Below are 24,107 nucleotides of genomic sequence, written 5' to 3'. Positions count from 1 at the left end.
AAACACTGGGCAGGCTTTTCTTCCTCCAGGTAATGTGTTACTCCCCTGGAGTCTCCTGCTGGGCATCCATCAAGCCTTTATCTCCAGCTCGGTGTTCTCATGTAAGACTGAAACCCACATCAACAGCCACTTTTTTCCCAAGAGTTTTGTCAAGTTCTTTATTTTTAAAAAAGATGTATTTATTTGAAAGGCAGAGTCACACACACACACACCAGTTTTCCACATGCAGATTCAATCAACTCTCCAAATGCCCACAACAGCTGGACTGAAGCCAGGAGCCCAAAACTCCATCCAGATCTCCCACACCAGTGGCAGGGCCCAAGTGCTTTGGGCATCATCTGCTGCCTTTCCAAGTACATTAGCAGGAAGCTGGATCAGAAGCATAATGGCCAGGGCTCCCATGGGCACTCTGATATGGGATGCAGGTGTCCCAAGCTAGAGCTTAACTCACTGCACCACAACACCCACCTCTCCAGCCACTTTTTAAGAGGAAAGAGGAAGCCTGGGTGCGATGATTGTCCAGGGACAATGTGAAGGGTTTGTGCCCTGCTTTTCTGTTTACATTTAGGACTTGGCATTGTGAATTCATCTTGGCTATGACTTGTTTTTCTCAGAATGTCAAATTTGGAGATCAGAGATCAGAATCCAGACCTATAAATATTCACTACTGTGTGTGTGTGTGTGTGTGTGTGTAAAGACATACTGTATCCACATAACCCTTACATACCTTTCTCATGGATATTAACTCCCCCTGTACCTAATGTATTTTATTTTCCCACTTAAACCAAAATAGAAATTAAATCTTACTGATGCAGAATAAAAATAACTTCAGATCATGAAAGAGAAAAAACAGTTTACATGGATTCACTTTTTTAAAAAAACAAAAATCAGAACTCTTATTTTGTGAAAAAGGAATGAGTCTACTCTAGAAAGCCTGTGCTCACTTAATCACTATTTCAGTGATGAAGAGACTCAGCACTCCTAAGCCAACCACGCCATGACACACTGTGTATGTGCCAAGTTGGTTAAAACACAAAGCCAGCATTTTGACAAACTCATTTCAAAATTTTTTCACATCAACAACTTAAAACTCATTACAACAACACAACCTTCTGTTCCTGGAGAACCCAAAGAGTGATCCTGGACGTGGCTAGAAACAAAACACACAGAACCCCCTGGACATGGCCATGGGGGGTCGGAGCAATGCTTCGTGAGTTTGTGTGCAGTGACATGTTGACCACCAGAGTATACCAGGGTCCCCCAGCAGCTACAGTGCAGTTTTTAGTGTGTTTCTATTGTGCACTATTTCTTTGAACTTAATCCTTGGGATGATTCTTGAAGTTGGAGTCTTTAACATCCTGCAAAGTCTGCAGAGGAGATTAGGAAGCCTGCTGCCATTCCCAGCATGTTCACACATCTCATGCTTTTTCTGATAGGGTTAGAAATTATAAAATGCAAGGTCATGACCCCAGGGAGCTGCTCTGCCATGGCCCTTGGACCACCTGTGGCTTGTCTTTGCACGTTCAAGGGAGCCAGGCCACATATGAACAGCAGTAGATGGCATTACCGTGCACAGGGTCTCAAGGGAAGTTGCTGTTTTTTTCACTCAGCTCAGGCTCCTCAGAGTCTTAAGGACTCCTCTTGATTTGTATACACGCCCTCAGACCCACCCAGACAGATGAATAGAACGTGAACATTTCTGTCCTGGACTCTGGCAACAAACTTCACAAGTGCACATTTTCATATCAATTTGCCAATTCAAAACATCTCTCAAAAAAATTAGAAGAGTGGGGGCCGGTGCCATGGCACACTAGGATAATCCTCCACCTGCGGCGCCGGCATCCCATGTGGGTGCCGGGTTCTACTCCCAGCTGCTCCTCTTCCAGTCCAGCTCTCTGCTGTGGCCTGGGAAGGCAGTGGAGGATGGCCCAAATGCTTGGGCCCTGTACCCGCATGGGAGACCAGGAGAAGCACCTGGCTCCTGGCTTTGGATCAGCCCAGCTCCAGCTGTTGCAGCTATTTGGGGAGTGAACCAGCAGAAGGAAGACCTTTCTCTCTGTCTCTCTCACTGTCCGTAACTCTACCTGTCAAATAAATAAATAAAATCTTTAAATAAAGCGTAAAAAAAAAAAATAAGAGTTACTGCTTATAGCAGTCAGTTTTGGAATGGGAGTACTTGAGACACCTCTAGGAAACTGTACTGGTTCTCTCCCTAGGTTTTAACTTCCCTTTATCTGTGTATAACATCTGTATCATAGGCTAACTTCTTCTCATACTCCTCTTAATTTACTGTTATTACTAAAATACCTTCAAACCGCTTGTGTACAGGTACATACGTGTATTTGTTTGGTTAAGTCTTACGGAACTGCTAATACCTGACCACTGCCGACCTAAGAAAGTTTTTTTATAGGCTGTTTTTTCACATGCCTGAACCTAGTAAAATCTGAACTGCCATTTGCTGGCGCGCTCTCTCTATAGAAATAGATCTCTCTCTCTCTCTCTCTCGATCTCTCTCTCTCTCTCTCTCTCTCCTCCGTAGTACTTCCTGCTTTCCTTCAGCAGGGAAAATGAAAATGCTTACCCTATTCACCAGTTCTTAAGCAACCTTGCAAAATTGTGCTTGCAGACTGCTGTCGAAGTTCATGAAAATATTTAGAGGCATAGTAATCTCCACACATTTAGCATCTGACTGAAAAATCTGGCCCAAACTGGGCAAACTGTCTTTGTGACTATATCACTCACTACTTAACTGGAACAGCCTACCTTCCAAACGATGACTTAGGGCAGCTGCAATCAACAGGCCAAACAACACAATACCGGAGCGTTTTTCAGTCGGGAAGTCTAACACCTGTGTCCTCAAGAACATTCAGTCTTACACAGCACCTGAGACACCGCACCAAGCACCAAAGAGAGAGGTTCTACTTGCTTTCCAAAAACTTACCATTTTTCATGAGATATAAAAATATAAATAACAAGATACCAAGAGTTAAATTCCAAACCGGAGCAGAGGAAAATGTTAGTAGAAAACAGCACTTCCGGAGTTTTAAATCGATTTCCAACACTAAGGGCAAAAAGCCAAATCCAAATGTGCACTGAGCCTAAAGCCAGACTGACATGACAATCCAGTAAGTCCTCCTCCATGGTTCTGGATGCAAGAGGCCCCCTTACCGCCCCACGGACAGGGACTAGAGGTCCTCCAGGTCAGTGAGGTCCACGGCCACTTTCAAGAACAAGGTGTCCTCTTTGATGTAGGTGTTCTTGGCATTCTCCAAAGTGGAATGAGCCACAAAGCGGGGACACCCAGAGGCAATGTTCATCTCCCCGTCGGGTCTTTTAAAGCTGCTGCTGTTGGGGTCAGCCTTGAAGGTCTCCATAATGTGGTTTCTTTTGCCACTCTGGTCCAGCAGCATCAAGGTCACCCTCTGCCTGAATGGCCACTGCAGCAGCGAGTCAAACTCCCCTCGCATCACCACAAAGTACAGGGACAGGTGCGTCCCCTTCCCGGACCCGTCCCCATTCAGGTATGCTCTGGCACAGAGCCGGTAGCCGCAGCGGCTGGTGTAGAAGGGCTGGCTGAAGATGGACACAGTGTGCCCGTCCACCGCCTCCTTCTTCTTCATCTTGTAATCGGTCACCTTCCAGATGAGCTTTCCATTGTAGCAGGCACCCTCTAGCAGCTTAAATCGCTCTTCATTTTTATTCAGCTGTGCTTTGTGGATATTGATGTGGGCATCGTGTTTGCTAGTCTCCCCTTCTAAAACAACTACAAGAAAAAGCAAGATTCCGTAAGCCTGGAAATCGTCTTTTGGAATTTGCCCACGGTAGAATTGTATTACGTGAAGAGAACCAAGGACGCTCTGACGTCCTGAAGTTGAACTGAATTCAGTGTCCACTAACAGACCGTTTGTTAGCGCTACTGACTCAGGGGATATCATGACTTGGCAAACTGGTGTTGAGGAAGTCTCCCTGAGTACTGTCAAGCCGTAGCTCGCTCAAGTATAAAGACACACAGGGCTCACCTGGCGTGAACTGGCATGGTGAGGCCTACACCTTTTTTTTTCCTTAAGATTTATTCATTTATTTGAGAGGCAGAGTTACAGAAAGAGAGGGAGAAACAGAAAGAGAGGTCTTCCATCCACTGGTTCACTTCCCAAATGGCCACAATGGCCAAAACTGGGCTGACCCGAAGCCAGGAACCAGGAACTTCTTCTAGGTATCTCATGTGGGTACAGGGGCCAAGCACTTGGGCCATCTTCCACTGCTTTCCCAGGCCATAGCAGAGAGCTGGATTGGAAGAGGAGCAGCCGGGACACGAACCAGCGCCCATATGGGATGCCAGCGCCAGCCCTTGTTACTAGAATGCTTTTAAATAGCCAAACATGTATTTTTTCATATCTAAAATAAATTATCCCACCCCATCTCTCCCTTAGCTGTCTCATTGTTTTCTCACCCTCCTCATCCTTGGAATTTCCAGCCAGATTCCACCCCTTGGCTGTTTCTAGCCCTGGGTCAAGACCTCCAGTACTTTTGCCTGAGCAGCTAGAATCCCATGTTGCTCTTTCACAAACAGCAGATTCAACCATTATTTACCCTGGAGAGATGACTCTCTATTTGGCCAGGTGTTTGCTTCATCAACAAGTGCAGACAGCTGAGTCACTAGGAGAGCAGCAAAATGTCAGACTTACCTAATCTCTGATCGTTGGTTTCCAGCAGGGTTATTTTCTGTTTCACTGTATCAATGGCTTCCACCAAAGGTCTCAGGTCAAATTTATTTTGTTGCTGGTTAACCATCTGTAATAGCTGCCGCACCTGAGCTTCTAGCCAAGCGGACTTATCCATGTGACTAGCAAGGACCTTTCAGTACAAAATGGGTCAGCATGTTAAAAAACCAGGATTTTAGTAATGCGTTGAGATCAAATTTTTTCAACTCAAACATTTCAACATGTAATCATTGAATGGAATGAAAGCTACGTATCCAGGAGGGAGAGCACAGTGAGGATCATAGAGACCCTTTTCCTCCTCGACTCCTATCCCAGCTCCTGTTTCAAATCTTTGAACACGTCTTTACGTCGTGTTAACCTCTTGCTCAGTTTTCCCCCACTTGCATCTCTAACTTATCTTGATGGATCTGCTCTCTGGTTGGCTCTCCCCTTGCTTGATCATTTCCTTCTCTTCTTTGAAGCTGCTCTTCTTCTCCATTCCTGCCCTGCTGCAGGCACAGGCCCACCTGTTCTGGCCTGAGCAGGTGTGACAGGTGGTACAAAAGGCCCGAGGAAGGCCCAAACTTTCCACTGCTCTCTTAGGTGGAAGAGATTAAATACAAAGACTCCACCATGCCAAGTGCCTTCCCTGGTTTGTCTTTGTGTTAGAAAAATGTCGGAGTTGAGATATGACTTGCAAGATCAAGAAGTTCACAGGAAAGTGGATTAAAAGATACATTTATTTCAGTGCTAAAATTTTTGAAATCCACACTTAGCTTTTTCATAGTACACATTCCTATGAACTTTTTTGAAGATTCCTTATATGCATGGGTTTTCAAAATGTTCTGCACCAAAATAAACATATTTAATTTCATTTTTCATAAGCTTTTTGAAGTACTCTCATATGATGTTTTTCCTGTACATACACATGCAGCCATATATATATATATACATATACAATATATATACATACACACACACATACACACAGCTACAAGTTATATAATGTGCTGACCAACTATGGAAATTATATATGGCCTAAGTTATCTGGGCTAATCTAAATTTCAAATATGTTGTCTATACCACACATCTTGAAATCTTTGTCACTATAAATGTTATAATCATGTTACATTATTCATTAGACATGTATTTATGGTTACTTAACGTTCATGATTTACAAAGTAAGTTCTTGCTACATTTTAGTGTTTAAAGCATTTTCTTCCTAAAGCAATGAATAGTTTCACTTTTTTACTACAAAATGCAGCACTATAGATGCACTCAATGAATCTGAAATAAAGGGAGTAAAACTGAACCCTATATTAATTAAAACCCTGACTGCCATAAATTATACAAAAGTTTTAGATCATTGTTAAATTTACTGGCATTGCTAAGTGTACTAAGATTATTCTAGGAAATACATACCTAACTGTGTCAAGGTAAAGGACTGTAATCCATGCAGTGTACTCTCAAATGGTTCAGAAAGAACACATACTTACACACACACATACGTACACACACATGGAAAGGAGGTGTGGAGGGATGCAAATGATGAAGCAAATGGTACAAAAACACCGACAATGCGTGAATCTGGGCGAGATACACTGGTATTCTTTGCACCACCTTACTCTTGTAGCTTTTATATATATTTGAAGTTCTTTCCATTTTAAAAGTTCAAAGAAAAACTCCCACTGCCAAGTGCAAGCAGATCCTAGCTTCGACAAGAAAGGCCACTTCTCACCTGGATGTTGGAGAGGAAGCTTCCGTTTTTACCAAACAACTGTGCAAACTGCTTAAACTCCTTTTCAAATTTCTTCACAGTCTCTGCTAGCTGCTGGATTTTACTTTCTTTCTGCTCTAGGCTCTTACATAAGTCAGAAATCTAATAACAGAAATGTGAATGAAGAATGAGGTCATTGAAATGCATGCATGCAAATGAAACGATATTTGCAGGTAAGAAAATGTTTCTAGGGATATATTTCCAGGAAAATATTTGCAAGTAGATTCCTATAGAATTCTAGGAAAATATTTGCAGGTACACCCAAACACGTAAGTTCCCATCAGCCTTTTCTAAGATGTATTTATTTATTTGAAAGGCAGAGTTACAGAAATAGAGAGAGAGAATCTTCCATTTGCTGACTCATTCCCCAAATGGCCACAGTGGCCAGAGCTGGGCCGATCCAAAGCCAGGAGCCAGGAGTTTCTTCTGTGTCTCCTGCATCTGTGCAGGGGCCCAAGTACTTAGACCATGTGTTGTTGCTTTCCTGGGTGCATTAGCAGGGAGCTGGATCGGAACTGGAGCAGCCAGGACTTGAACCAGCACCCATATGGGAAGCCGGTGCCCCAAGTGGCAGCCTTATCTGCTGTACCACAATGCCAGCCCCATCATCAGCCTTTTCTATACCTAACCCACTATGAATGTTCCTCTAATCACAGTGACACCACTTGACTGAATTATTGCACTGGTTCTCATTCATTCATATGCACTTGTTAAACAAGCACCAAGCACTGACCAGCACACCACATCAGATGACATGTGAAAATTTGCTGAAATAGCTAATGTACCCTTACACCTATTAGCTCTTTTGTTCCTCAAAGAACCCCCTGAGTTGGGTGTGAATAGGAATCCACTTCTCAAATGAGGCATCAGTTTAAGTACTGTGCCCAGCACACAAGCTAGCAGGTGATAGGCACAACACGTGGGTGGTGTGTTTACTCAGAGTTTGTAACCCATTTGAGGGGAACAGCCAGAAAACTAGGAGTGAGGCTACACTACTATTCCCACATCCGTTCAGTCTGTAATACCCAGTGCTCCTAACTCCCAACATGCAAACAAAAACCTTTCACGTCCCTTTCTCATTCCATCTCGTCTCGTTTTAGTGCGAGTCCCAGTCTCCCTTATTTCCCACCTGGGCAGCAACGACAGCTCCCTACTCTGCCCTGTTAGATCCAGTCCTGCGCTACCCTTTCTAGCCCTGACACACAGCAGCACAGGGGCTCCACAGGGGCTGGAGCTGGCATGGACCCCACAGTCCACTCTAATCCCAGCAACTGGATGCTTTATTAGTATTTGTTAAATGAATGAATACAAGAATGCTCTCCCTGGGGCCAGTGCTGTGGTGCAGTGGGTTAAAGCCCCAGCCTGCAGCTGAGCTGGCATTTCATATGGGCGCTGGTTTGAATCCTGGCTGCTCCACTTCCGATCCAGCTCTCAGCTGTGACCTGGGAAAACAGTAGAAGATGGCCCAAGTCCTTGGCCCCTGCACCTGGGTGGAAGACTTGAAAGAAGCTCCTGGCTCCTGGCTTCAGATCAGCTCAGCTCTGGCTGTTACAGTCACTTGGGGAATGAACCAGCTGATGGAAGACTTCTCTTTCTGGCTCTACCTCTCTAACTCTGTCCTTCAAATAAGATAAATCTTAAAAAAAAAAAAAAAAATGCTCTCCCTGCCTTGAGTCTTGTTCTCCTCTGTTCACCCTCCATACCGTGAGCACAATAATAACACAAGACCAGTGTGGCCTCGGGCTGCCTCCCCTGCTTAGCCGTCTCGAGTGGCTTTTCTTCACGGTGAGGCCCTGGCTGCCCTTTCAGCCTCATGCCCACTCACAGCTCCCGTGTGCCCTGCCAGCCAGACCCTGCTCCCTCTTCCACTTCCCTCTTCATCTCGCAGCCACCACCTTGCGAGCCTCCACTCCACATCACGTCCCCTTACTGGCACCCACCACTCAGGTCCACGACCCTCTGTCCAGACTCCAGTGTGTAACGCAGCCTCAGCCCCCTTCTAACCCACTCTGCCTATTGTTTTTCTTCACTTCTTGTTTTAGTCTTTTTCCTCTATCGAAGTGTTTTCTGAGGCTGCCTCTCCCTTTATTCTTTATTCCCAGAGCCTGTCATGGTGCCTGGCATAGACCGGGGCATTTGGTATTTTTTCCATGAATGCAAAAATGACTGCAATAACCACTTGCTCTCTGGCTCCAGGATTCTCTAAGTAGACCTCTAGCACCAACTTCCACCTAACCACCCAACCAAAGGCTAACTCCCTCTCTCCCCATTCTGCCCTCATCTCCACCCTGCTCCTCCCTCCTCTCTCTGCCCTCACCTCTACCCTGCTCATGATCTTATAGTGCCCATATCAGTAGCAGTCCCATGCTCTCTGCCTTCCAAACTTACTGCATGTCATCACTTTTTAAAAATGTATTTATTTAAAAGCAGAATGAGAGAGAGATCTCTCCGCTGATTCACTCCTCAAAAGGCCACAATGCCCAGGGCTGGGCCAGGTGGAAGTCAGGGGCCGGAAACCCCATCTGAGGGCCCCACTCGAGCAGCAGGCTCTCAGGCACTTGAGCCATCATCTGCTGCTTCCCAGGCGCATCAGCAGAGCTCTGGATGGAAGCCAGGTAGCCTGGACTCATTGGCGCTCTGATGTGGGATGCAGGTGTCACAAGCAGCGGCTTAACCCACTCTGCCACAGCTGCGTGTCATTTCAACTTCAGAATGTCCCACGAAGACCCTCTCCCTGACCTGGCAAGGGTGGCGCCTTAGCCCCCAGCACCACCACCTCCAGCATCTCGCTTCCTGAAAGGCTCATTACGTGCCTGGCCCTGGGCTGGGCTACGTTATTTCTGACTCTCTCTGCAGCCCCATTTACAAATGAGGGAACTGGGGAAGTGAGCAGGAAGGAGCCTGCCGGCACTTAGAGCAGAGCGTCCCTCTCGCCAGGGCCGTGCTACCACCAGCTCTCTTCCTTCCCGCCAAGCGGCTAGCTGGGTAGGGAGCTTCCTCCTTACAGGCCTCCGGGGCTCCCTCTTACTCAAAACACTGGCTCAACTTCTGGCCTTTAAATCCTCCCCGAAACAAGCCATAGTGTAAATAAATAAAATAACTGAACGTACAGTGTTCAAAATTCTTTGTTTTAAAGATTTACTTATTTATTTGGAAGTCAGAGTTATAGAAAGGAAGAGACAGGGGCCAGTGCTGTGGCGCAGCAGGTTAACGCCCTGACCTGAAGTGCCAGCATTCCATACGGGCGCCAGTTCGAGACCCGGCTGCTCCACTTCCAATCCAGCTCTCTGCTTGCTATGGCCTGGGAAAGCAGTAGAAGATAGTCCAAGTCCTTGGGCCCCTGTACCTGTGTGGGAGACCCAGAAGAAGCTCCTGGCTCCTGGCTTCGGATCAGCACAGCTCCAGCTGTTGCAGTCAATTGGGGAGTGAGCCATCGGATGGAAGACCTCTCTCTCTGCCTCTCCTCTCTCTGTGTAACTCTGACTTTCAAATAAATAAATAAATCTTAAAAAAAAAAAAAAAAAAAAAAAGTAAGTGCCGGCGCCGCAGCTCACTAGGCTAATCCTCTGCCTGCGGCGCCGGCACACTGGGTTCTAGTCCCGGTTGGGGCACCGAATTCTGTCCTGGTTGCCCCTCTTCCAGTCCAGCTCTCTGCTGTGGCCCGGGAGTGCAGTGGAGGATGGCCCGAGTGCTTGGGCCCTGCACCTACATGGGAGGCCAGGAGAAGCACCTGGCTCCTGGTTTCGGATCGGTGCGGTGCGCCGGCCACAGCGCACCAGCTGTAGTGGCCACTGGGGAGTGAACCAACAGAAAAGGGAGACCTTTCTCTCTGTCTCTCTCACAGTCCACTCTGCCTGTCAAAAAAAAAAAAAAAAGGAAGAGACAAGAGATAGGCAGAGAGAGAGAGAGAGAGATATCAATCTTCCAACCACTGGTTCACTTCCCAGATGGCTGCAGTGGCCGGGGCTGGAGCCAGGAGCTTCTTCCAGGTCTCCCACGCGGGTGCAGGGGCTCAAGCACTTGGGCCGTCTTCTACTGTTTTTCCCAGGCCAGTAGCAGGGAGCTGGATCAGAGGTAGAGCAGCAAGGACACGGACCGGCACCCATATGGAGTGCCAGGGCCTTATCCACTATACCACAGCGCCGGCCCTAATGTTCAAAACTTCTTGACTCATACGCAAGACCACTGCACCCTGGCCCCTCCACCCCAGGCTCCTGCTGTGGCTGGTGCTCCATTCATGCTAAAATCCCACTTCCTTGAATGCTCAGTGTCTCGTGCCTCCCTGTCGTGGCACAAGCTCCCCCTCCTGGTGCTCCCCTTGCCCGACACTTTCACTGACAAGTCTTCTTCCTTTAAGACACAGCTTGGATGTAGTCCCTTGTGTGGCGGCCCTTCCACGCCCGGAGCACCCTGCTGTAGGCGCGGTGCCCCAGGCTGCGCTACACATGTCCTGGGAGGCACAGCAACGCATCCATGCACATTTCTGTGGGTTCTTCAAGGGTAGAAACTGTGTCTCCTTGACTCAGCGTCCCTAGCAACAAACAGTACCTGACATAGGGTAGGCTTTTACTAAACGAACAGATGCTCAAACAGGCCAACTGGTAGACAGAGAGCCTGGGCCCAGCTCCTCGGCAGCATGCCTTCAAACAGCCACGCAGGGCAGGCAAGCAAATCCCAGCCAGCCACTGTCCAAACCCCCGAGGACTCACCTGCTCTTCCAGCCGGAAGTTCTTTTCCAACACCAGAAGCATGTGCTCCCGTAAGGCCGAGTGCTCATGCTCCTGCAAGCTGCCCCGCTTCTCCTGCAGAACCGACAGAGAAAAGCTGCGGCCATGGCCCCAGAATGCCGGAAGTCCTGGGACAGCCGCTGACGCACACCCTCAACACCATCGCTGCTTCTGTAGTTTCAATGTGCACCCGTCTCTGGGTGGGTTCCGGGAAGAACGACTCCAGCCAGGTCCCCAGGTCCCTTTGCCAGCCTGAGGGTTCTTTTTTTTTTTTTTTCAGGATTTATTTATTTATTTGAAAGAGTAACACAGAGAGAGGAGAGGCAGAGAGAGAGAGGTCTTCCATCCGATGGTTCATTCCCCAATTGGCCACAACGGCTGGAGCTGCGCTGATCTGAAGCCAGGAGCCAGGAACTTCTTCTGGGTCTCCCACATGGGTGCAGGCGCCCAAGGACTTGGGTCATTTTCTACTGCTTTCCCAGGCCATAGCAGAGAGCTGGATTGGAAGTGGAGCAGCCGGGACTAGAACTGGCGCCCATATGGGCCGGCGCTTCAGGCCAGGGCGTTAATCCACTGTGTCACAGCGCCGCCCCCAAGCCTGAGGGTTCTACGGCAGCTGTGAGACCATGTCAGACGCACAGGAGTCTCAGGGCTGATCCCGCCTTTGTCCCGAGAGTGCATGTACAGGGCTGCACATGGTGTTCTCATCATCTCAGCTCCGCCCACGTAAACGCCATCTCCCTGCCAGCTTGCCTCTGGGCCACTTTGAAGTCTAAGCTTGTGCTGCCCCCTAGGAAGCATGCGTCTATGCTGCCCTTATTGCTAGCCACCCTGCTGTCATGAGCGGAAGGTGGGTAACCTGATTTTGACTTCAGCCTATGCAAATCTGTTGCTTTCAAAATCATAGGATTGTGGTGGCACACCGGCTGAAGCCGCCTCCTGGGGTGCCCGCAGCCCATGTCGGAGTCCCTGGGATCAGGTCCTGCCTCTGCTTCTGATCCAGCTCCCGGCTGATGTACGCCCTGGCAGGCTCGAGTACTCGCGACCGTGCTATCTACCTGGGAGACTTGGACAGAGTTCCGGGCTCCTGGCTTCAGCCTGGCCCAGCCCTGGCTGTTGTGGGCATTTGGGGAATGAACAAGAAATGGAAGATCTTTGTCTCTGTCTCTATCTCGCCCCCATTTCCCGTCACTCTGTTTTTAACACCAATTTTAAAGAAAAAATCATTGAATATATTTGCAAGAAGAAGTGGTTACTTTTTTCCTAGTCATTAAGCTATTGTATGATAGTAAATAGGATTAAATATGGTGAGCACAACTGGTTGACCTTGGGTAAAGCAGATCAGCCTCCACATCTGGTTGGGCCTCATCTAATTAGCGGAAGGCCCTAAGAGCAAAGACTAAAGTTTTTTGAAGACGCACTCTTCCTCAAGACCGCAGCACAGAGAAGCTGCCGTCGTGGGGAGCAGGCTAAGCTGTGGCCTGTGACACATCCCAGCATCCCATGCTGGAGCACCGGTTCAAGTCCCAGTCACTCCGTTTGTAATCCAGTCTCCTGCTAAAGCACCTGGGAAGGCAGCAGATGACGGCCCAAGTACCTGAACCCTTGCCACCCATGTAGACCAGGATGAAGTTCCTGGTTCCTGGCTTCAGGTTGGCCCAGCTCCAGCCATTTGGGCAGTGAACGAGCAGATGGAAGATTTCTTTCTTTCTTTCTCTCTCTCTCATTCGCATTCCAATAAATGAATCCATTTTTAAAAGAAATTCTGCAACATAAAGTCTTCAGCATGAATTCCCAGATTGCTGGTTTGCCTTGCAGGTTTTGGAGTTGCCAGCACCCACAACTGCATGACCCAGCTCCTTACGATAAATATTTCTCTTACTCTCTGTCTCTCTCTTTCAATAGATAGATAAATAAACATATACTTATCTTATAGATACACACTATTGGCTTTGTTCCCCTGGGGGGTTCTGACAGTGACAGCTACACACTAGGGTTACACAATCCCAGCCTTCAAAGTGCTCAGAACCACAGGGCCTCCTTCATCCTGAATGAGGTGAACTCACGCAGTGGGATGCAGAGCAGAACCAAAGGGCTTTCCTACCTTCACAGTGCAGCCATACTGCTTAAAAGGACAGTCTTGCTCGGCCTCGGGGCACACAGCCAGGTGGCGGTTCACCTACAGAACGGACAACCTTGAGCTACAGAAATTCATCACCAAGCCTCCAACCGCCTGGTCTACAGCAGCAAGCGGGAGGAAAGGAGAGACCGGGAGGGGAGAAGCTGGCGAGAAAGAGCTGGGCTGGGACCGGGCAGTGCTGGCAGGGGAAGGGAAGGAAGGGGAAGACAGACACAGTTATCCCGGGGCTTTTGCCTGCGGGAATCCATCGAACACACCACGCTGCTTACGCAAACTTTCTGTCTGACATACAATCTATAGGCAGCATTATTTACAGTCACCTCGGTTCTTGGAATAATCTGCAAACACTTGTTGGGACACGACACCGGGTACTCAGGACACAAGTTTTCCTCGTGATTCTGAAACAGAAAGCGTGGTAAAACAAAGCCCTAGGCGCCCTGCCCCGGCGGCCCCTCAACAGGAAGTCACCGTCCCATTCCACGAGCGGTGAAAGACGCTGCTTGCTGGGTGTAGATGAATTCAACAGAAAGACTGAATTTTCCGATTACTCCCGAAGAGGTCAGAGGGCAAAGGGCACTGGTCTCAGAAGGTGGCAGGCTGCGAGTGCCCCGCGCGGCTCCCCTGGTACGTGGGGAAGGCACACATGCTCTCTTCCTAGGCTGACATTCGCCCATCTCTCTGGTGGGATCCAGGAGCCCAGGGCGCCCGGCATCGCTCCCTCCACACCCGCAGCAGGTGTGCAAACAATATTTCTGCCAATGACAACTGAACACAACTCCTCTCAAAAGAAGGCCTTCTAACTGCTATTTTAGACTTGATTCTGCATAAAAACAGGAGTGGATGTGTGTTTCTGGTGTCCCTCCTGCCTGACCGGGACCCCTCAGGCAGGATTCGGCCCCCTCCAGATGAGGGCCCTTTTTACCTGAAGATCCATGACCACCACATCCTTTTTGCAATACAGGCATTTTTCCTCTCGAAACTGGCAGTAGGCACTCAGATGCTCGTTCAGATCTCTCCGCAGCACTGGCTCCTGACAGCTGTCATGGGAACACTGCACAACCTGGAACAGGCACTGCTGGAGGTGCTCCTGCAACAGAAGCGCAGGCCGGTGGCACTGAGCAGGGCAGGGCGCACCTGCTGGTGAGAGAAGCCGCGCAGGCCTGCTCAGACCGGAGGCCGTCATGGCCAGCCCTGCCTGGGCTGGAAGGAGGAACCAGGGGCAGGCCGATCGGGGAGCAGGGACACATGTCAAGTTTGTTTTAGCAATGCTCAGTAACGATCCAGGAATGCGCTCAGGTCAGTTCTTGGATACTCGCCTTGGGCTTTGCCATGAACCTCGCAGTTCCAGCACTCTCCATCCCCACCCCCAGCACCAAGCACAGCAGTGAGGGTCAAAGACAGGGCAGAGGGGAGAAGCACAAGGAAGAAGGGCACTTCCAAACTCGAGGAGAGGGAGGAGGCCGGCTGTAGAGAGGGAAGGAGGGGCAGTACAGGCTCACAGGGGACCGCTCAGCAGAACGCTAGCGAACCTAGCTCCCGGCGGTCGCTTTCACCGAGAGGTGCAGAGCCGCAGCCCAGGGGCCAGATCGCGGCTGCTGCTGGCTTTTTGTAACAAGAGCTTTACTGGAGATCAGTCCCGCCTGAGCGCTCGCAGCGCTTTCCCTCCGACGTGTAGGGGACCGCACGGCTTGCAAAGCCTACCGTGTTCACCGGCTGGCTCTTAACAGAAACGCTTTGCGGACCTCATCTCTGCAGGAAGAGAGAGCAGGCAGTTTCCCTACAGAGAGATGAATCCGAAAGCCATCCTCCCGCGCTCTGGCCTGCGAAGCACAGGAGCGCACACCTTCTCTCAATTTGCTGATGTCACTCCTGTACTCTCGCCCACTCAACCTTCCTTGCAGCTCTGCTCCTATAACATCCTACACGCCACCCTGCAAGGGGTGGAGGTGGGGGCCAGGCATGAAGGGAAACAGAAGGGGAAAAAAAAGGGTGGTGGAAGGGGACCAGCCCTGCTCCCCAGAAGCCCCGCCCCGTCTCCACAGTGACCCAGGGTCCATGTGAGACCTCACTTCCTTTCCAGGCCCTAGAGCAACAAGGTTGGAAATGAGACCCTGCTCTCAGCGGGAGAATCCAAAACCATGTCATGTGAGACCACAAGAAGTTGCCAGACCTCCCAAGAAATCCCTGGGTTAGCAGGGAAATCATGTCCATGGTTACTCCCTGGGTGCCTGGGGGATGTGGAGGCAGAAGAGAGAGGAAAGTCTGACTCATCTGAAAACCGCGTGGGCAGCCGGGAAAATCTCAGCAGCCTCCCAGCCATTCCCTGGAAGCCAGCACCGCCTGAGTCTTATTCACTCCCTGTGCGACCAGACCTGAGAGGGGCCTGCTTCCCACTCACCCCCGCTTAGCCACCTCCCCCCGGGCTGCAGGCGGCCTCTGAAGCTTCGACTGAAAAGAACCCAACACCCCCTTCGCCAACACTTCCCCTGCACCTGTTTGCAGACCTTCACCTTGAAACCACATCCTCTGCCCTCAGGAGCTGTGTGAGATCAGAAACCCCGCAGGCCAGGGCCCGCCCCAGAGGCTGCTGGAAACACCTAGCACAGCGCCAGCCGCGGGGAGCAGCGAGCGCTTTCAGGGAGGCAGCCTTGCCACTGCGCCTTTCTGCAGCCAGCCCCCCGCCCCACCCCAATCCACCAGCTTCCGGAAAATGCCGTGTCCTTCTGCCCAGTGTGCCCGACCCTCCAATCCTCGCTTTTGGCTCAAGGTCCCTGACTCACAGCTGAAGGTCTAGGGTGCACGGCATGGCCTCCAGGTGCTCCGTCCAGAAGCCCCTCTCCACCCACACCCCGGCTCCTGTGTACTGCGCTGTACCACCAGGCTGGGCACCCCCTCCTCAAGCCGCGGGCACGCAGGGGAAAATGGCACAGGCAAAAACAGGTCATGAGCAACACCAACCTGGTATCGTCCCAGAATAACCTTGGCGTTGCATCCGGGAGCATTTTTGCAATATACGTGTAAGTTGAGGACTTCCCTTTTGCAGCAATTGTCCTTAAACACCTGAAAGATAAAACGTGCCAGCTCTCACACACTCGAAGGCTTGACAGCAGTGCCACTGCTATTATTAGTTTGGTCCTCAAGTACATCTCAAAAGTCAGTGGAAAATTCCACAGTGGCTGGAAATATCACATTCACCACTGCCCTGAAAGAAAAGGCTGCCTCGGGCAAGCCAGCAAACACGCGAGCGCGGGAGCTCAACACCAGCACGGCCGGCCGGCAGTTGGGAACTCTCGTGGTGACCTTGACCTCACACACTCAAAGGTCAAGCCAAGGATGCTGCGAAATCATCAGAAAGTGTCACTGAAGCTGTCACGGTGCATATTTATGGGGTACGGTGGGACTTTTCAATAAGCGGGTATAAGGTAAATTGATCGAATCAGGTTTTTAAAGTCAAGTTTTTGTATTTTGAAGTAGCTTAAGAGACATAAGAAATTGCAAAAATAGAAGAGTTCCTGTGTACTCTTCTTTTGACTTTTTCCAACCATTTAACAATGGTAAAAACTATTTTCTTGGCACACAGGCCATACAAAGGCAGCTGGTAGGCTGGATTTGTCCCAAGATTGTAGTGTGCCACCCCTGGTCTCGCGGGTGGGACCGATGCTGAGTCAGCACAGCCCTTTGGCCGGTATTTGCCAAACGCATCGTAAGGAGTACAGAGAAGGAGCCGAGACATCAGACTGGGTGCTCAGGGAAGGCTTCCTGGAAGAGGGGACGCTTGAACTTTCTGAAACAGAATTTTAGAGCAGAAAAGGGAACTGAAAGGAAAGTTTCAAGGGCTTAGAAAATGGTTTCTTAGATACAACATCGAAAAAACAAGCAACCAAGAAAAGAAAAAAAATAGACACACTGGACTTATCACCAAAATGAAAAACTTTCATGTTTCAAAGGGCATCATCCAGAAAGTGAAGAAAACCCACAGAAGGGGGGAAATACATGCAAATCACATCACTGATGAAAGACTTGTTGACGGAACACACACAGAATTCTGACAATTGAGGACAAATAATCCAATTTTAAACATAGGTGAAGGGAGGTGGCATTTGGCCTAGCAGTTCAGGCTCCCAGGCCCACGTCACAGTGCCTGGGTTACAAACGGGCTCTAGCTCCTGAGCTTCCTGCCAATGCTGACCCTGGTGGGCAGTGGTGATGGCTCACATAGCTGGGTTCCTGTTGAAACAACACCTTGACAGTAGGGACTCCTTTCTAGAGCACCCGAGATTCCATCTTGACAAAGCACCCCCCACCGTGAGACTCAGGTCTGAAACTAACTATGGGGGCTGGTGCTATGGCGTTGCGGGTAAAGCTGCCGCCTACAGCACTGGCATCCCATATGGGCGCTGGGACTCGAACCAGCTGCTCCACTTCCGATCCAGCTCTCTGCTATGGCCTGGGAAAGCAGTGGAAGATGGCCCAAGTGCTTGGGTCCCTGCACCCTGGTGGGAGACCCTGAGGAAGCTCCTGGCTTCGGATTGGCACAGCTCCAGCTGTTGCAACCAACTGGGGAGTGAACCAGCGGATGGAAGACCTCTCTCTGTCTCTACCTATCCTCTCTGTGTAACTCTAACTTTCAAAGTAAATAAATCAATTTTTTTTAAAAAAAGAAACTAACTATGGTCGAAAACTCAGACAATAACAGGACACTGCATCCACCTGGCAGGACACACACTCCCTAGCAGGAACACTCAAGCTTCAAACAGACAGGCTGCACCTGGATGAAGGTTAAGGTTGCCAACTGTCTGTGTCCCACATGTGATTTAGGTTGATACCTGGACTAATGTCAAGACTGTAATGCCTGTTGTCAAGGTTGTAATTGACATTGGTTTCGCATAGTCCTTAGGTTAGCCTGACCCCAGTAACTGTGTACCCCCCCCATCCTAGCAACCAGCTACTCCCCCTCCCCTGTGGTTTTTCCTTTATAAACCCTGTTGCTTTGAGCTTTGGAGCCAAGAGTCCTCTAGGGCACGAGCCTGCTCTCCACGGCTGGCAATAAAGCACCGTCAAATTTCATCAATGTGTGGTGCTCCTCTGTTCGCACTCGCTCGGGCACAACATTGTCACCTATGCAGGAGACTTGGGCTGGGTTCCTGGGTCCCCGCCTTTGTCTTCAGCCTGGCCTAGCCCCAGCCATTGCTGGTGTTTAGGGGATGAACCAGCAGATAGGGGCTCGCTCTAGCTCTCAGATAAATGAAAAATTAAAAAGAAATCTGAAAAAGACAAAGGAATTAAAATAGGCATTTCCAAAAGCGGGATCTATAATTAGCCAATAGCACATGAAAAGATACTCCATATCCTCAGGGAACTCCAAGTCCAAACCACAGAGACATAGCACCTCACACCCACTAGGAAGGTTTGATTGAAAAGGCTCAGGGTAACCATTTCTGACAAGGATCTGGAGAGACGAGAACCTTCCGACGCTGCAGGTCAGGAGGTGAGACGGTGCAGCTGTTTGGAACACAGCCTGGTAGTGCTCAGAATGTGAAACACAGAGCTGCTGTATGTCCCCGGAGTGCCACTCCTAGGACTCTACCCAAGAAGAATAAAAATGTGGGTCCACACGGAAACTCACGCGTGAATATTCACAATGGCCCCAAAGTGGACACAAGTGTGCCCAGATGTGTGCTCATGAGTGGATAAACCAAATGTCATCTATCTGTGCAAGGCATAGGGCTGGGCCATGACAAGGAATGACACGCCGGTACATCCTAGGGCACAGATGAACTCCGAAAACACGCTAAGTCCAAGGACGCAGGCACACGAGGCCACGTGCTGTACGGCTCCATTATATGGAACGTTCAGAACAGGCGAGTCCACAGACGCAGAATCTGGCTGAGTGGTCGCCAGGGCCGGGGAGGGGGCAGATACAGGAAGCGACACAGGAAGCGACAATACAGGTGTGGGGTTCCTTCCTGGGGTGGGGACGATATTCTGAAATCAGATGGCGTGACAGCTGGACCCCTCCGTGGATCTGTCCTGTGGGACTGTACACTTTAAAAGGTGAGTTGTATATATGTGAATCATATCTCAGTATTATTATGAGACATAATAATAACAAAGGGGACCGTTCAGGAGGAACCTGATAAGACGTGAGCTCCGGGGAGCAGGGTGCTGAGTCTCTCCCTAGAGCTCAGGGTGGCTGCAGCGAGTGTGAGAAGGGGTTGGCGGGCAGGATGGCAGAACTGGGGTGGGGTGGGGGGCGGTGGTCAGCAGACCCCCGCAAGCCTCTCTCACACAGGGGAGGGAGCAGGGTCTGCGCTGACCCCACAGCACAGGAACACAGACTCCAGGGAAGGTCCCCTCAACCACTCTCCTGCTCCAACCCCGACGCTGGATGCTGGCTTCTCCCCCATCACCCAGAGGTGCTAACCCAGAGGTTCTTACCTCCTGAGATCGGATCACCTCCTTATCCACAGGGCAGATCGGCACTGTGTTCAGTTCTCTGGAGAGAAAAAAACAGAGTCGAGCCAGAGTTGGGTGTTGAACTTCAACAGCCGAGCTGTCTGGGGCTTTCCTGACCCCGTCCTTGCCCGTGCTGCTCACGCCACCCATGCGGCACCCCCAGCCCCTCCCCCTGCCCCTCCCCAGGCTTCCAGTGTGTCTGCAGCACCCCATTCATTCTCCAGGCCACAAACACTGGGCACACAGACAGTGTTCAATGCCCCAGGCTTTGCCCTAACCAGTCTCCCTCACTGGCCAGGGTCATTCTAGAGAGCAGGCCCCGGGTGCTGCTGCACGCTGTCCCTCTAGGTCTTCACCTCCGTACAGGGAAGCTCGGCTGAGTGAGGAGCCGGGTACCCCAGGAGCCCGGTACAGGGGCACACACTTAAACGGAGAAGCCCGGCAGGCGACAACAGCTGCCCTACTGCCTCCGTACAGAAAGCCCACTTCCACAGATCTCCTGGCTTCCTCCTCCCTCAACCTGGCATGACCCGGGTTTTGCAGCTGCCCGGGATTGGAGAGCATAGGTGCACCAAGTCCCTTCTAGGTGCAATGGCACTTCTGCCTCATGGCAAGGCAAGGTCAGCACAGCCACAACACAGACACCGTGCGCTCCAGGCCCTTCCCAACAGCCAGTTCCCAGGTGTCCAGCTGTGTTCTCCCATGCAAAACAGCTTAGTGTGAATTTTAAGAAAAAAAAAAAAGTGTATATCTACAGATGGGTGGCACTTTTGAGGCTCTCGTAGAGGGGCCCTGGGAGAGCCCTTCCTCCTATCTGTGGTTCTGTGGCCAACCACAGCCATTCCCAAGACCAGGATGACAGTTAAGTGGCCACGGCTGCCATGTTCAGTGCCAGGCACACCTCCATCTGGCTCCGGCCTGTGGTGGCTGGAGCCGCAGGCCCTGCCCACTCACCTCAGGGACAGGATGCAGTGCTGGCAGAAGCGGTGGCCACAACCCGTCTGGTGGGGGTTGTGCAACACCGAGTGGCAGAAGGCACATTTGTAGCGCTCCTCCAGCTGCTCCACAAACCGGTACTCGGCGTTGGGCTCAAAGTCCAAGGAAATGGAGCTGCCTGAATTCTGCCGGATGAAACCCAAGTGGATGCCCCCTGGCTCCTCCGAGTAAGCCATCCTGGGGGAGGAGAAGGGCAGTTAAGTGCACAAGCAACCACAGCCAGCAGGGGTCATGATTTCTTGCCCAAGCAGCGAACATCACCCACATGGTTGTTCTGTTGACTCTGCAGCAGCAACAACCTCCTGCCATTAGAGGGCGCCCTCAGAGGCCAGATGGCTTTGGGGTGCTAGGAGAGGAGCCAGACTCTGCTTCTACAGCTCTGAGGCCATCAGCCTTTCACCGGATGCTAAACTCTCCTGTTGGCTTGGGCATTGTATGACTGTACAAGGTGTAGCCAGATGTTAACCATATTACAGGCAAACAGGGTTTTCTTCCACTCAACTGGCAGAACTGAAACAAGTGTTTACTTAGCATTCTTCAGAAGCAAGAAACTTACACACTTCACTGCCCCCCCAACACACAGGCTTACACATATGTATGGGTACTTCAAAAAGTTCATGGAAAACACTGACTTGAAAGATGTTCATTTTGGTGCAAAACTGTTTTGAAATCCATGCATGGTTTTTTCATGCTACACATTTTCCATGGACATCACTCCGACACAGGCTGAGCTCTGTGTCCCTCACGTGTTTCATGTGGACGTTGTAGCCCTGATGTCGTGCAATGGAAAGGAGACTTGGGGAGGTGACTTGGTCATACCGCGGGAGCCCTCATGCGTGGGATTCGTGCCCTGCTAAGGGGATTCTAGAGCACTTTCTCTCTTCAGCCCTTGTAACAATCCAGAACCCGGCCACGATCTGGAACTTCCAGCTTCCATTACTGTGGAAAATCAGTTTCTCTTGTTTATAAGCTCCCCGCTCTATGGTGCTCGCCGTAGCAGTGTGAATTGACTAAGACGAGCACCAAGCCACATCATTTCTCACCTGAGCTAAGCGACAGCCTGCTACTACTTCCTCCCCCAACTCATTCTCCACACTATACAGACAGGCAGGGTGATACAGGGGCTCCTCAAAAACTTTGTAGGAAAATGTGACTAAAGGTTAGGTGTGTTTTTTTTTTTTAAGTTTTATTTAATTTATTTATTTGAAAGGCAAAGTGACAGAGAGAGAGAGGAAGAGAGAGCGAGCCAGGGATCTCCAACCCACTGGTTCATTTCCCAAATGGCTACAAAAGCTGCGGCTGGACCAGGCCAAAGCCAGCAGCCAGGAGCATCTGGGTGTCCCCCATGGGCAGCAGAGGCCCAAGGACCTGAGGCGCCTTCTGCTGCTTTCTCGGGCACAGTCGGTAGGGGGTGGAGGGGAAGCAGGCAGCAAGGACTTGAAACCAGGCTCGGAGGTGGGGTGTGGGCGTCAAGGGCGGCGGTCTAACCTGCTGCCCTGCTGCGCCACAACACTGGGCCCAACAGGTATGATTCATGATCCCCTCCCTCCCCCTCCCCTCTGAGCGGCTGGGCGGTGAGGGAAAAGTACACCCCCACCCCACCCCTGTGCAGCACGAGAGCTCTCCTGCCTCGAGGCTTCAGCCCGGGCCCGGAGCCACTGCCTCCCACAGAGACTGTCCCCCACCCTCTTCCAGACCATGAACTCACATGGCATTTCCGGTGTCCTATCCCCAGGGAAGCCTGCTCCTCTCCTCAGGTCTAGAGAGAGTCCCGCCCACCCACCAGGGCTGCAAAGCTTGTAGGTGGTCGGCCCCCCAGAGGGGCTTGGGGACACAGGGGGGGCAATCTTTTTATTAGATGATGCTGAATTTCTGCACATGAATGCATTACCCATTCAACACTAAGTATATTAAAACGAAAACAAAACATCCATAGAACGAGCTTCCTTTCCTAAGGAGCCACACTTGCTGGAAACATGCATTCGCGCTGTGATCTGGTTCATCTCTGTGTCCCCTGGTGACACCTGGCTAGCAGCTGCCCTTGCCCGTCACTGATGCCCAGCCCCTAGCGCTGCTCCTGGCATGCAGAACAACTCGGTCGTTCGTGGCGTTCATGTGAGCTAACAGGCTGCTGGGAAAACTCAGCAGTGCAGCTGTGACTCGTTCTTAACCTTTCTTCAACAAGGACTTCTGCCTCCCTTGGCAAAGGGAAGACGACTCTGGACCTTCATACCGCCCGATTTCCAGGCATCCCAGCACCCTCTGAGCCCACGGCTGGTCCTCAGGCACTGCACAGCCGCACCGCCGCTGCAGGATGCCGCTCCGTCGGGGCACAGTGCAGGGAGTAGTGCTTTCAGAGCGTCTGGCCAGTGGTCAAGAGACAGGAGGCCTCCGGGTGGTCCCTGGGGGTGGCGTCTACTGCAGGCTGGGGTGCAGGAAGTGTGGCCCTCCACTCACTCTCCTTGGCTTCCTTTTAAGAACCCTCATGAGCCTCCTGCAGCTGACCAGGTGAAGCCCTGCAGGAGATGCACAAGGCGCCTGCCGGCCTCCCCCTGCCCCCGCCATGAGCTCGGGCTGGCATCTCTCCCTGGCGGAGTGGGCTGAGTCTGCAGTGTGGCCTGGGGGCAGGGCACAGGGCAAACTGGCTCCTGTCAGCAAACAAGCTTTTGCCTGGCAGACGAGGGGAATTTTTTTTTTTAATTCTGGGGTTTGAGACCAAAGCCCCACTTTTTCCCCTTCTGCGTGTGCTTCCTGTCGAACCTCAAGGGTGGCAGGTGAGTGGTGGCAGTTCCCCTCTAGCACGGTCGGGCCTCGGGATTTAACAGAACATTAAAATCTGAAGATGAAGAGGCACAGCACAACCCTGACAAGCAAGGCTCAGCTTCCTCTCCGAGAACGAAGGGATCCATTTCCAACCGTCCCAGCCTGCCCTGGCTCCCTCCTCACCTCTCTGTGCTCCTCTGCGAGTCCCTCCTGAGACCAGGCTCCCATCTGCGTCCCATAGCGTGGAAGTCTGGGCTCAGAGAAGCATGCACACGACACGCGCGAGCAGGATGCACAGAACCAAACCCAGGCTGCCCCCCCACCCCCATTCTATCCTCTTCTACCGCACACAGCTGCTGGGCTCTTCTCTCCTCTCTCCCCCCTCCACTCCCCATCTCTCTCTCCCCCCTCCCCATCTCTTTCCTTCTCTCTCCCCCCTCCCATCTCTTTCCCCCTCTCTCTCCCTATCTCTCAACCCCACCCCCACCCCCCCACCCCTGGTCTCCCTGTCTTTTCCCAGCAACAGCAGATCTGGGGTCTCAGGACTC

At 51.0% G+C, this 24,107-nt stretch overlaps 1 protein-coding gene across 10 annotated transcripts in view; it reads right to left on the bottom strand.

Annotated features, from left to right (window-relative positions):
- Positions 1-24,107, bottom strand: part of TRAF5 (TNF receptor associated factor 5) — a 51,729-nt gene that overhangs the window by 7,839 nt on the left and 19,783 nt on the right. For 3 of the 10 annotated variants that reach the window (XM_089312139.1, XM_002717531.6, XM_089312140.1), the window contains 10 exons: positions 20,755-20,973; positions 19,783-19,840; positions 16,303-16,404; positions 14,267-14,431; positions 13,665-13,742; positions 13,309-13,383; positions 11,187-11,279; positions 6,439-6,579; positions 4,686-4,854; positions 131-3,763 (listed from right to left, as the gene is read on the bottom strand). In XM_089312139.1, the coding sequence (XP_089168265.1) occupies positions 3,186-3,763; positions 4,686-4,854; positions 6,439-6,579; positions 11,187-11,279; positions 13,309-13,383; positions 13,665-13,742; positions 14,267-14,431; positions 16,303-16,404; positions 19,783-19,840; positions 20,755-20,972 (1,677 nt within the window). In that variant the 5' untranslated portion in view covers position 20,973 and the 3' untranslated portion in view covers positions 131-3,185. Of the gene's footprint in view, positions 1-130; positions 3,764-4,685; positions 4,855-6,438; positions 6,580-8,507; positions 9,824-11,186; positions 11,280-13,308; positions 13,384-13,664; positions 13,743-14,266; positions 14,432-16,302; positions 16,405-19,782; positions 19,841-20,754; positions 20,974-24,107 lie in introns of those variants that run through there. The other 7 variants (XM_089312141.1, XM_008268449.5, XM_008268448.5 and 4 more) reach the window with 7 other exon arrangements.

Source organism: Oryctolagus cuniculus, chromosome 13, assembly GCF_051225735.1.
Source record: "Oryctolagus cuniculus isolate XC-2025 breed Fujian yellow rabbit chromosome 13, ASM5122573v1, whole genome shotgun sequence".
Taxonomy (NCBI): domain Eukaryota; kingdom Metazoa; phylum Chordata; class Mammalia; order Lagomorpha; family Leporidae; genus Oryctolagus; species Oryctolagus cuniculus.
This window is presented reverse-complemented; position numbering and strand designations above follow the sequence as displayed.